The sequence below is a fragment of the Salmo trutta genome, chromosome 21, assembly GCF_901001165.1.
Source record: "Salmo trutta chromosome 21, fSalTru1.1, whole genome shotgun sequence".
Taxonomy (NCBI): domain Eukaryota; kingdom Metazoa; phylum Chordata; class Actinopteri; order Salmoniformes; family Salmonidae; genus Salmo; species Salmo trutta.
The window spans coordinates 49434600-49449012 of NC_042977.1; the positions used below are offsets into that span (position 1 = coordinate 49434600).

The window sequence follows — 14413 nt, forward strand, 5'->3', positions numbered from 1 at the left end:
GATGGGGATATTTTTCATTATGCTAATTAGATTTCCGCGGTCCCGCGGACATTGACTCTAAAGGGTTAAAACTATTCCCACTCTTCACTCGAACCCTGTTATTCATGAGCTGATTTGCTATCTGTTTAATCATCAACTCGATTTAGCCAAATATAGGAAATATTATGTCTTTTGTTGAAGGAGGTTATCTAGCAAGCTAAGCAACTTTGGTCCTTTGACTTTTGTTTGACTGACGTTATAAAGTTTGTATTATTCTATGGTCGGGGTGCTCTGTGTCCAGATATCCTACTGCTAAAATGCACATTTGCATGTTAGTCATTTAGCAGATTGTCACGTCCTGACCAGTAAAAGGGGTCATTTGTAATTGTAGTTTGGTCAGGGGTGTGGCAGGGGGTGTTTGTTTTGTGTGTTTTGGGGTTTTTGGTTCTAGGGGATTTTGGTTCTAGTTTTCTATTTCTATGTTTCTTTTTCTATGTGTGGCCAGGTATGGTTTCCAATCAGAGGCAGCTGTCTATCGTTGTCTCTGATTGGAAACCATACTTAGGCAGCCTGTTTTTCCCTGTGGTTTTGTGGGTGGTTGTTTTCGGTATAGCCTATGTGCCTTACGGAACTGTTTATTGTCGGTTAGTGATTGTTGTTTAAGTGTTCTCTTTATTTAAATAATAAAAGAAGAGGAGCACTTTACCCGCTGCGTTTTGGTCCCCCTTTCATCGACACCTGTGACACAGATGCTCTTATCCTGAACGACTTACAGTCAGTGCATTCATCATTCATCGAGGAACATGGCAACGCTCTGAATTTATGAACGGCCTGTTTTGCATATTCATAACAATGTCATTGGCCATCAAAGACAGTTACTTCATCGTTACTAAATACATTTGCTCTGAAAAAAACGTTACATATTTTGTTGCAGACAAGCCGACAAGGTGGCACAGAGACCCTCTTATTTGGGGAGAACCCTGGCAATAGTGACCATATCTTGGTTTTAAACGCTTTAAATTGACATTTCCAATTTTTTTTCATGTGGGGACAGGACCTTTATGTATGGACAGGAACTTTATGTAGGGACAGGACCTTTATGTAGGGACAGGACCTTTATGTAGGGACAGGACCTTTATGTAGGGACAGGACCTTTATGTAGGGACAGGACCTTTATGTAGGGACAGGAGCTTTATGCAGGGTCACAGGATCTTTATGTAGGGTCAGGAGCTTTATGTAGGGACAAGACCTATATGTAGGGACAGGACCTTTATGTAGGGACAGGACCTTTATGTAGGGACAGGACCTTTATGTAGGGACAGGACCTTTATGTAGGGACAGGACCTTTATGTAGGGACAGGACCTTTATGTAGGGACAGGAGATTTATGTAGGGACAGGACCTTTATGTAGGGACAGGACCTTTATGTAGGGACAGGAGATTTATGTAGGGACAGGACCTTTATGTAGGGACAGGACCATTATGTAGGGACAGGACCTTTATGTAGGGACAGGACCTTTATGTAGGGACAGGACCTTTATGTAGGGACAGGAGATTTATGTAGGGACAGGACCTTTATGTAGGGACAGGACCTTTATGTAGGGACAGGAGCTTTATGTAGGGACAGGACCTTTATGCAGGGTCACAGGAGCTTTATGTAGGGACATGACATTTATGTAGGGACAGGAGATTTATGTAGGGACAGGATCTTTATGTAGGGACAGGACCTTTATGTAGGGACAGGAGCTTTATGCAGGGTCACAGGAGCTTTATGTAGGGACAGGAGCTTTATGTAGGGACAAGACCTATATGTAGGGACAGGACCTATATGCAGAGTCACAGGATCTTATGTAGGGACAGGACCTATATGCAGGGTCACAGGATCTTTATGTAGGGACAGGAGCTTTATGTAGGGACAGGACCTTTATGTAAATGCAGGGTCATATACACAGTCAGACTCCGTTTCCTTCCACCTGCCCAGTTCTGTTACATCAACGCAGATGAAGGACAGGAGACAAGGAGATGAAGTCACTCTAGAGTATTGAGATGCAGCCCCTGTGGAATAAGAGTTACCACCAGTTATACCGCCTCACCCCTCCCTCCATACTACTTCCTGCAGCTGGTAATAGCAGGTCACATGACCTGAGTGTCCCACTCCCTTCCTCCCCCCTTCTCCCTGAAGTGTGCACATGTTCTCTCCCCGTCAAACGATATCAAAACAATGTGATTGGTGTTTAACTAAGCATTCATATCCCTTCACACAATCCGTTTTTTTTTTTTAAACCCATGAAGTGCAGCCGTGTTCACTCCAGGGAGACGTGGGAAAGAAATCAGAGAAAGGGGATTGATCTATTGTGGTGTAGAGTTGAAATTTCCCCTAGGACACTGTTTCCCCCCACACTAATGGTTAGGGTAAGGATTGGGGGAAGTAAAGCTGATCCCAGATCTGTAAGCTAGGGGCATTTCACCCCAAAATCGGTCTATTGTAAGCTGAGGAGGCAGGAAAGCAATGTGGAAGCTAAGTCTTTCACCACCCTCACTCAGCACCGCCACACAGCCAGCCAGGCAGCAAGGCCAGACCTACTGTCAACACACACAATTAGGACTCCGGAGATGTTAGCCTATTGTATCATGGGGACAAAAACAACACTATAGCAGACATGGGTTCAAATATTATTCAGAACAATTTGAAATACTTTATATGGGCTTGATTCAGCTTTAGCTTGAGCAATGGAACCAATAGAATTGTCGGGAAATTCCAAACCACGCCCATACGGTACTCCAGGAAGACTAGAGAAAAACGTAACACTGTTTGAAAGATTTCAAATAGTATTTGAACCCAGGACTGCACAGCACTTATTTAGGGAGTGGGTGAGTTTCCCTGGTAGGCTAGGACACGGAGGGTTGGGTGTAGTGTAGAGTAGTGTACTGTGGTGTACTATACTGTAGTGTAGTGTAGTGTAGTGTAGTGTAGTGTAGTGTAGTGTACTATACTGTAGTGTAGTGTACTATACTGTAGTGTAGTGTAGTGTAGTGTACTGTAGTGTAGTGTACTGTAGTGTAGTGTACTGTAGTGTAGTGTACTATACTGTAGTGTAGTGTACTATACTGTAGTGTAGTGTAGTGTAGTGTACTATACTGTAGTGTAGTGTAGTGTAGTGTAGTGTAGTGTAGTGTAGTGTAGTAGTGTAGTGTAGTGTACTGTAGTGTAGTGTACTGTAGTGTAGTGTACTGTGGTGTACTATACTGTAGTGTAGTGTAGTGTAGTGTAGTGTAGTGTAGTGTACTATACTGTAGTGTAGTGTAGTGTAGTGTAGTGTAGTGTACTATACTGTAGTGTAGTGTACTATACTGTAGTGTAGTGTAGTGTAGTGTAGTGTACTGTACTGTAGTGTACTATACTGTAGTGTAGTGTACTGTAGTGTAGTGTAGTGTACTGTAGTGTAGTGTACTATACTGTAGTGTAGTGTAGTGTACTGTACTGTAGTGTAGTGTACTGTAGTGTAGTGTACTGTACTGTAGTGTAGTGTACTATACTGTAGTGTAGTGTACTATACTGTAGTGTAGTGTAGTGTAGTGTACTATACTGTAGTGTAGTGTAGTGTAGTGTAGTGTACTGTAGTGTAGTGTAGTGTAGTGTAGTGTAGTAGTGTAGTGTACTGTAGTGTAGTGTACTGTAGTGTAGTGTACTGTAGTGTAGTGTAGTGTAGTGTAGTGTAGTATAGTGTAGTGTAGTGTACTGTGGTGTAGTGTAGTGTAGTATAGTGTACTGTAGTGTAGTGTAGTGTAGTGTAGTGTAGTGTAGTGTACTGTGGTGTAGTGTAGTGTAGTGTAGTGTAGTGTAGTGTACTGTGGTGTAGTGTAGTATAGTGTAGTGTAGTGTACTGTGGTGTAGTGTAGTGTAGTATAGTGTACTGTAGTGTAGTGTACTGTAGTGTAGTGTAGTGTAGTGTAGTGTAGTGTAGTGTAGTGTAGTGTAGTGTGGTGTAGTGTAGTGTAGTGTAGTGTAGTGTAGTGTAGTGTAGTGTAGTGTAGTGTAGTGTGGTAGTGTAGTGTAGTGTAGTGTAGTGTAGTGTAGTGTAGTGTAGTGTAGTGTAGTGTAGTGTGGTGTAGTGTACTGTGGTGTAGTGTAGTGTAGTATAGTGTACTGTGGTGTAGTGTAGTGTAGTGTAGTGTAGCGTAGTGTAGTGTAGTGTAGTGTAGTGTGGTGTAGTGTACTGTGGTGTAGTGTAGTGTAGTGTAGTGTAGTGTAGTGTAGTGTAGTGTACTGTAGTGTGGTGTAGTGTACTGTAGTGTAGTGTAGTGTAGTGTAGTGTAGTGTAGTGTAGTGTAGTGTAGTGTAGTAAACTATACTGTGGAAGAGGACATGTGGCACCCTATTCCCCATATACTGTAGTACACTACTGTTTAGTTGTGCACTATTTAGGGAATAGGGTGCCATTCAGACACAGTCACAGTTACTAGGACTCTGTTATCAGCTCATTGGGGCCAAGGTTTTTAACGCATCACTCACGCAAGACGCCATCAGGGACACTGACATATCTCAGAGGCTGTGGAAAGTCAACAAGATTAACAGAACAGAAAGATGAACTACTTAAATTAACATCAGAAGTGGCTTTTATATCCGTTGACTAATTATTAGATGCTTCGTTAAAATACTTTACGACAAAGTGAGCATGGTGTGTGCAACGCCAGGGTTGTGGGTTCGATTCCCACGGGAGGCCAGTACAAAAAAAATAAAAAAATAATGAAATGTATGCATTCACTACTGTAAGTCGCTCTGGATAAGAGCGTCTGCTAAATGACTAAAATGTAATGTAAATGTGAGTGAGAAATTAAATTGAACTGTACGCGTCTTTATGTCGTTCTATGAGTCAAAGCGTGAATAACGCGAAAGGCTGTCGCACCTACAAATATTCATTTCACTCTAATCTGTTACACAGCCAGAACAGCCGCCATTAAAGGCAATCTTAAGTGGATGAAAGCAAGTCATTTCAATGAGTTTGTCTTTCAGAAGGCAGCTTGTCAATACACAAAGAGTATCCTCTCCCTCCTTGTGCAAAGTGAAAGGAAGGAAATGGGGGACCATCAAGGTGACAGGTGCTATACAAGGTGATGCTAATGGTATACAAGGTGATGCTAATGGTATACAAGGTGATGCTAATGGTATACAAGGTGATGCTAATGGTATACAAGGTGATGCTAATGGTATACAAGGTGATGCTAATGGTATACAAGGTGATGCTAATGGTATACAAGGTGATGCTAATGGTATACAAGGTGATGCTAATGGTATACAAGGTGATGCTAATGGTATACAAGGTGATGCTAATGGTATACAAGGTGATGCTAATGGTATACAAGGTGATGCTAATGGTATACAAGGTGATGCTAATGGTATACAAGGTGATAGTCACTATATAAGGTGATGCTAATGGTATACAAGGTGATGCTAATGGTATACAAGGTGATGCTAATGGTATACAAGGTGATGCTAATGGTATACAAGGTGATGCTAATGGTATACAAGGTGATGCTAATGGTATACAAGGTGATAGTCACTATATAAGGTGATGCTAATGGTATACAAGGTGACAGGTGCTATATAAGGTGATGCTAACGGTATACAAGGTGATAGTCACTATATAAGGTGATGCTAATGGTATACAAGGTGATAGTCACTATATAAGGTGATGCTAATGGTATACAAGGTGATGCTAATGGTATACAAGGTGATGCTAATGGTATACAAGGTGATAGTCACTATATAAGGTGATGCTAACGGTATACAAGGTGATAGTTGCTATATAAGGTGATGCTAATGGTATACAAGGTGACAGTTGCTATATAAGGTGATGCTAATGGTATACAAGGTGACAGTTGCTATATAAGGTGATGCTAATGGTATACAAGGTGATGCTAATGGTATACAAGGTGACAGGTGCTATATAAGGTGATGCTAATGGTATACAAGGTGACAGGTGCTATATAAGGTGATGCTAATGGTATACAAGGTGACAGGTGCTATATAAGGTGATGCTAATGGTATACAAGGTGACAGTTGCTATATAAGGTGATGCTAATGGTATACAAGGTGATGCTAATGGTATACAAGGTGACAGGTGCTATATAAGGTGATGCTAATGGTATACAAGGTGACAGGTGCTATATAAGGTGATGCTAATGGTATACAAGGTGACAGGTGCTATATAAGGTGATGCTAATGGTATACAAGGTGACAGGTGCTATATAAGGTGATGCTAATGGTATACAAGGTGATGCTAATGGTATACAAGGTGACAGGTGCTATATAAGGTGATGCTAATGGTATACAAGGTGACAGTTGCTATATAAGGTGATGCTAATGGCATACAACGTGACAGGTGCTATATAAGGTGATGCTAATGGTATACAAGGTGACAGGTGCTATATAAGGTGATGCTAATGCTATAGATAGCCATAATAGTATTGGACGTGACACACTGCTGTAATGTAAGGCCAGCAGACTAAAGACATTATAATCAATACTCTCCAGAAACAAGGCTATCTTGCCAAGGACACAGTGACAAGGGCAACACTGCTAAAATACATTACCTAAATAAGTAGCTTCTGCAATCATGGCACAGACTGGGTGGGAGTTTACTATATTGCTAACACTGATCCAATTGTTTCAGATGTAAAGGGGGGGGGGGGGGGTTAAGGGTCGATTAGGAATTCAACCTTTCCACTTATCCGCAACCTTCCACATAAACAACTAATGGTCTCCCTATCCCATCCCATCGTATACATAAAATATAATGACAACATATGTTACAGCCAGTAAGTATTGAGGAACAAGAATACACTACGTTTAGAAGCCTGGTAGATTTCTACAAGTGGATTTTGGCTTCTGCTTGGGACGTGTCGATACTGTTTACATTTAGTAAAATGGTGAAAGTTCATATTTACTATGAAATTGCAGATTTACTGAATACACGCAGTTAACTGGAGTTGAGCTGTATAGTAAACACCTAGCAGCCACAGTAGCCAGGTTAACTAAATATCTGTCATCAAAAGAAAGACAGACAGACAGACAGACAGACAGACAGACAGACAGACAGACAGACAGACAGACAGACAGACAGACAGACAGACAGACAGACAGACAGACAGAGAGAGAGAGAGCAAGACAGACAGACAGAGAGAGAGCAAGACAGACAGACAGACAGACAGACAGACAGACAGACAGACAGACAGACAGACAGACAGACAGACAGACAGACAGACAGACAGACAGACAGACGGTATCTAACCTAATGTAGCTGTCCTCTGGAGGGATGCTCTCTTGGAAGAACTGAAACTGATAGAGGTAGAGGACGACCAGGTGTCCAGCGCTGAATATGGCCATGAGGACACACATACAGCTGAAGATGAGGGTATCGAAGGTGCGGCAGAACGACCACCACGTACACAGGAACAGGAACACGAAGAAGTAGACTGCCGACGTCAGGGAGGGCAGCGTGATACCTGGTGGAAACAGTACAAAAAGCATAACGATACATATAGATAGATGCAAACGGATACACTGATATTTAAGGATCTATAGGAAGACAAAGAACTAGGCCGCAGATGTCAGCGAGAACACTATTACACCTGGTGGACACAGATACACTTAGATATCAATCAATCAATCAATTAGAGAAGCAGTTATATATATAATATATATATATACACATATACACAGTTGGCTACACCGTGGTTGAAATGGCAGCATTGAAGTATACTGTATTGGATAGGACCAGGAGCTTTTCCTGACAACATCTGTTGGCGCTAGTTTGGGTATAAGGTCATTCAATTCAGCAAGACATGACACCCACCATGTCAGATTTTTATGAAATTGTTTCTGTAGTTAGAAACAGATAAGATAAGCATTCCTGAAACATGCTTTTTTGAGGTGGAACGGCTCTATAGTGATATCAATAAATATAACTAACAGTCAAAAATAAGTGTTTGTACACATTGAGAGAGTGTGAGTGATGACTATAGTGCAAAGGGGGGGGGCTGATTCCTCTCTCTCACTGAGAAACACTGACCTGTGAGTCCTAGCAGTATAGTGACCACCACTTTTCCTGCGGTGGTTATCAGATTCCCAATGATCTCCTTCACTTTAGACGCCACGCCCGCAATGTGACGAAGAATCTTCATCTTGTTGCTCTCCTCCTCCTCTTCATCTTCCTCCTCTTCCTCCTCCATCTCTTCCTCCTCCTCTTCTCCAGCCTCGTACCCAGCCTCAAAGTCCTCATCCAACAGGACGTTGTCATCAAGGCTCAGCTTCTCCTCTTCCTCCTGGTTGGTAGAGAGAGGAGACAGTCATATATCACAAACAGCAATTAAACCATTTAATTAAAGCCAACCATAGTTGTTCCTGCCAAAACCAGAACCTAGTTCTAGACACACTGCCGTACGCAGGTTCTATTTTTCAACCTTTCAGTCTTCTAAGAAAGGGGTGGACAGCCGTCCTAAAGGAGAGCTAGGACAGATGTCCTAATGGAGAGCTAGGACAGCCGTCCTAAAGGAGAGCTAGGACAGCCGTCCTAAAGGAGAGCTAGGACAGCCGTCCTAAAGGAGAGCTAGGACAGCCGTCCTAATGGAGAGCTAGGACAGACGTCCTAATGGAGAGCTAGGACAGCCGTCCTAAAGGAGAGCTAGGACAGCCGTCCAAAAGGAGAGCTAGGACAGCCGTCCTAAAGGAGAGCTAGGACAGCCGTCCTAAAGGAGAGCTAGGACAGCCGTCCTAATGGAGAGCTAGGACAGCCGTCCTAAAGGAGAGCTAGGACAGACGTCCTAATGGAGAGCTAGGACAGCCGTCCTAAAGGAGAGCTAGGACAGCCGTCCTAAAGGAGAGCTAGGACAGCCGTCCTAAAGGAGAGCTAGGACAGCCGTCCTAATGGAGAGCTAGGACAGACGTCCTAATGGAGAGCTAGGACAGCCGTCCTAAAGGAGAGCTAGGACAGCCGTCCTAAAGGAGAGCTAGGACAGACGTCCTAATGGAGAGCTAGGACAGCCGTCCTAAAGGAGAGCTAGGACAGACGTCCTAATGGAGAGCTAGGACAGCCGTCCTAAAGGAGAGCTAATGGTAAGTGTGGTACAGTGGGTTTGTTAACTGAGCTGCTGTCCATGGTTCTGAAACACGATCTGTCCATGGTTCTGAAACACGATCTGCCCATGGTTCTGAAACACGATCTGTCCATGGTTCTGAAACACGATCTGTCCATGGTTCTGAAACACGATCTGTCCATGGTTCTGAAACACGATCTGTCCATGGTTCTGAAACACGATCTGTCCATGGTTCTGAAACACGATCTGTCCATGGTTCTGAAACACGATCTGTCCATGGTTCTGAAACACGATCTGTCCATGGTTCTGAAACACGATCTGTCCATGGTTCTGAAAAACGATCTGTGCATGGTTCTGAAACACAATCTGTCTATCACTGTGAAACACGAGCTGTCCATGGTTCTGAAACATCCATGGTTCTGAGCTGTCCATGGTTCTGAAACATGAGGAGTCCATGGTACTGAAACATGAGGAGTCCATGGTTCTGAAACACGAGCAGTCCATGGTTCTGAAACATGAGCAGTCCATGGTTCTGAAACATGAGCAGTCCATGGTTCTGAAACACGAGCAGTCCATGGTACTGAAACATGAGCAGTCCATGGTACTGAAACATGAGCAGTCCATGGTTCTGAAACATGAGGAGTCCATGGTACTGAAACATGAGCAGTCCATGGTTCTGAAAAATGAGCAGTCCATGGTTCTGAAACATGAGCAGTCCATGGTACTGAAACATGAGCAGTCCATGGTTCTGAAACATGAGCAGTCCATGGTACTGAAACATGAGCAGTCCATGGTACTGAAACATGAGCAGTCCATGGTTCTGAAACATGAGCAGTCCATGGTACTGAAACATGAGCAGTCCATGGTACTGAAACATGAGCAGTCCATGGTAATGAAACATGAGCTGTCCATGGTTCTGAAACATGAGCAGTCCATGGTTCTGAAACATGAGCAGTCCATGGTACTGAAACATGAGCAGTCCATGGTTCTGAAAGATGAGCAGTCCATGGTTCTGAAACATGAGCAGTCCATGGTTCTGAAACATGAGCAGTCCATGGTTCTGAAACATGAGCTGTCCATGGTACTGAAACACGAGCTGTCCATGGTACTGAAACACGAGCAGTCCATGGTACTGAAACACGAGCAGTCCAAGGTACTGAAACATGAGCTGTCCATGGTTATGAAACATGAGCAGTCCATGGTTCTGAAACATGAGCAGTCCATGGTTCTGAAACATGAGCAGTCCATGGTACTGAAACATGAGCAGTCCATGGTACTGAAACATGAGCAGTCCAAGGTACTGAAACATGAGCTGTCCATGGTTCTGAAACATGAGCAGTCCATGGTTCTGAAACATGAGCAGTCCATGGTTCTGAAACATGAGCAGTCCATGGTTCTGAAACATGAGCAGTCCATGGTTCTGAAACATGAGCAGTCCATGGTACTGAAAAACGACCGAATCTGATGTCACCAGGAGAGGACAAATAGAATACAAAGGTCTATTATACAGCCGTCAGTAAATCTGTTTTATATGGCAGTAGTAGGTGTCATTGCCTTGTGTGTGAGGGTATCATTACCATCTGTGCCAGTCTGTTTGGGGTTTCAATTAACTTAGAGTCGTAAAGAGAGACCTGGACAGATGCCAGGGATGGGGCTTAATGGCAGGGGGGGCTGCCGTCCAACTCTATCATCCCTCCTGAGGAATTCAGAGACACAGAGACCCCCCAAAAAAATTAAGGTGTCCCGATCGCTATCTTCGAACTCCCAATCATAAATAAACCAAGGCGCAGCGTGCATGGAATTCCACATCTTTTAATGAAACTCACCAAAACAGGAGCACAACGAAAACGTGACGTTCTGGGGCTGCTCAAAAGGCAGTTACACCAAAAACAAGATCCCACAACTAAAGGTGGAAAAAAGGGCTGCCTAAGTATGGTTCCTAATCAGAGACAACGATAGCCAGCTGCCTCTGATTAGGAACCATACTCGGCTCAACACAAAGAAATAGACAAACTAGATTGCTCACCCCACATCACACCCTGACCTAACTTAACTAGAGGAAAATAAACGTCTCTCTAAGGTCAGGGCGTGAAAGGTCAGGGCGTGAAAGGTGCGGACTCCCGGCCGCAAACCTGATCCTATAGGGGAGGGTCCGGGTGGGCATCTATACTTGGCGGCGGCTCTGGTTCAGGGCGTAGCCCCCACTCCACCCGCTGATCCCCCCGCTTCTGTGTCGCCAGAGGAACCAGACCGTGGAACATCGCCGGAGGCTCTGAACTGCCGACCGCCACTGAAGACTCCGGACTGGGGACCGTCGCTGGAGGCTCCGGACTGCGGGCCGTCTCAGGAGGTTCCGTCCCATGGATCATCCCTACAGGCTCCGGGCCATGGATCATCACTGGAGGCTTCGGACCATGGATCATCACTGGAGGTTCCGGGCCATGGATCATCACTGGAGGCTTCGGACCATGGATCATCACTGGAGGCTTCTTACATGGAGCCGGAAACGGCCTCACCGGACTGGGGAGACGCACTGGAGACCGGGTGCGCAGAGCAGGCACAGGGTATACTGGGCCGTGGAGGCGCACTGGAGGTCTGGAGCTTAGGGCTCGCACAACCCGTCCTGGCTGGATGTTTACTTTAGCCCGGCAAGGGCAGAGCGCTGGCACAGGACGAACTGGGCTGTGCAGGCGCACTGGCGACACAGTGCGTAGAACTGGCGCAGGATATACTGGGCCGTGGAGGCGCACTGGAGGTCTGGAGCGTATGGCTGGCACAACCCGTCCTGGCTGGACCCCCCCCCCCCCCCTTAGCCCGGCAAGTGCGCGGAGTTGGAACAGGCCGCACTGGTTTGTGCTGGTAAACTGGGAGTATCGTGCGTAGAGCTGGCGCAGGATAACCTGGGCCGAAGAGAAGCACTGGAGACCAGGAACGCTGAGGTGGCACAATTCTTCCTGGCTGAATGCCAATTCTAGCACGGCACCTGTGAGGAGCTTGCACCAAGCGTACCGGGCTGTAGCTGCGCACTGGCGACACAGTGCGTATCCCCGCATATCACGGTGCTTGCTCGGTCACTCGCTCCCCGCGATAAGCACAGGGAGTTGGCTCAGGTCTCCACCCTGACTCTGCCAATCTCCCCATGTTCACCCCTCCCCAAAATATTTTGGGGGCTGCCTCTCGTGCTTCCGTCGATGTTGGTTCTCCCTGGTCCAGCTCGTCTTCCCAGTAAGCGCACGCTGCTTGGCTTTCTTGTGGTGGGATCTTCTGTCATGATCGCTATCTTCGAACTCCCGATCATAAATAAACCAAGGCGCAGCGTACATGGAATTCCACATCTTTTAATGAAAATGAAACTCACCAAAACAACAAAACAGGAGCACAACGAAAACGTGACGTTCTGGGGCTGCTCAAAGGCAGCTACACAAAAACAAGATTCCACAACTAAAGGTGGAAAAAAGGTCTGCCTAAGTATGGTTCCTAATCAGAGACAACGATAGCCAGCTGCCTCTGATTAGGAACCATACTCGGCTCAACACAAAGAAATAGACAAACTAGACTGCCCACCCCACATCACACCCTGACCTAACCAAACTACAGGAAAATAAACGTCTCTCTAAGGTCAGGGCGTGACACAAGGCAACAATACTATAGAAACGAGGAGAGTGAAAAATCCTTGTTTAGCACCTTAGGATCCACAGAGTCTCAGGAATACTGCCAGAATGCCTCTCTTTGTTTTAGTTTATGTACGATGTCACTTCCTCTTGGTGAAATGTGAACGTGTTCTATGGCTACAAAGTGCAGGGAGGAATGTAGCCATGGTTGGCTTCGATGCAGTGGCGTGAAGTAGTATAGTGCATGTTTTTATGGCTAATTGCAGCCTTACGTCCTGCGACGCCAAGTTTCAATGCTTGTTTAGTTTGACCAATAGAAGCAGCCCTGCAGATGCATTTGAGAATGTATATTGCCATTTGTGGTGCTACAATTAATGAAGCTTTGGATTTAGTATTCTTTAACTCTTCTCAGGTTTACCTCTTCTCAGGTTTACCTCTTCTCAGGTTTACCTCTTCTCAGGTTTATCTCTTCTCAGGTTTATCTCTTCTCAGGTTTACCTCTTCTCAGGTTTACCTCTTCTCAGGTTTACCTCTTCTCAGGTTTATCTCTTCTCAGGTTTATCTCTTCTCAGGTTTACCTCTTCTCAGGTTTATCTCTTCTCAGGTTTACCTCTTCTCAGGTTTACCTCTTCTCAGGTTTACCTCTTCTCAGGTTTAACTCTTCTCAGGTTTACCTCTTCTCAGGTTTACCTCTTCTCAGGTTTACCTCTTCTCAGGTTTAACTCTCTTTACGTAAAAAAACGTGGTCGTGTTGTCACAATGTACACAATGGCCACACTTGTAATTGCCATTGGGCAAGCCTGGGAACCAAAGGTCATTCCTCATGCTGTGCGTAACAGAATAGGCTTAGATTGCTTGCACGCGAACACAAATGAGAGGGGGCAATATTGTGAATTCTGGTATATTTGGATCACATTTGAGGATGTTCCAGTAACGCTGAGCGATTAAACTACATTTCTGTCATTTTTCGGGTTTTTAAACAACTAATTAACTCAGGTCAGTTGAATTGTTTGAATTCCATTTCATTCTGTGAGCTCAATGAGCACATCGGACACTTTCTGTAGAGATAAATCAGATTCAGTCGGAGGGGATCTGGCTTCTCTGTGCTTCGGCAGGACAGAGCAGCTACGTCTGGTAAGACGAAGGGTGGGGGTGTGTGTCTATTTGTCAATAACTGTAGCCATGGTTACCAACCCTTAGTAACGTTTAAAAAAAAATTGTGTTTGATCAGATACAATGCTATTTTATGTTTCACAAAAGACTTTCAACAACAGGCTTAAAACAGGCTTAATAAATTGTTGCTTATTTATAAAAAAAATGCTTTTTTGACATTTCTAATTTACATAGGTATTTAGACCCTTTAACCAGTACTTTGTTAAAGCACCTTATAGGGAAGGAAATTCAACAAGCACAGCACATACACAAATGACTGATGATTGGCTGAGAGAAATTGATGATAAAAAGATTGTGGGGGCTGTCATGCTAGACTTCAGTGCGGCTTTTGACATTATCGATCATAGTCTGCTGCTGTAAAAACGTAGGTGTTATGGCTTTACACCCGCTGCTATATTGTGGATAAAGAGTTACTTGTCGAGTAGAAAAGCCAGTGTGTCTATGATGAGTCAACACTATACACGTCAGCTACTACAGCGACTTAACAAGGAGCTGCAGTTAGTTTCAGAGTAGGTGGCAAGGAATAAGTTAGTCCTAAATATTTCAAAAACTAAA

General features: G+C 44.5%; 1 protein-coding gene across 1 annotated transcript in view; it reads right to left on the minus strand.

Annotated features, from left to right (window-relative positions):
- LOC115156484 (piezo-type mechanosensitive ion channel component 2-like) overlaps nt 1-14413 on the minus strand; it is a 215456-nt gene that overhangs the window by 132658 nt on the left and 68385 nt on the right. The window contains exons 6-7 of the mRNA XM_029703905.1: nt 8051-8303; nt 7271-7484 (exon numbers count right to left, since the gene is read on the minus strand). Of these exons, the coding sequence (XP_029559765.1) occupies nt 7271-7484; nt 8051-8303 (467 nt within the window). The remainder of the gene's footprint in view (nt 1-7270; nt 7485-8050; nt 8304-14413) is intronic.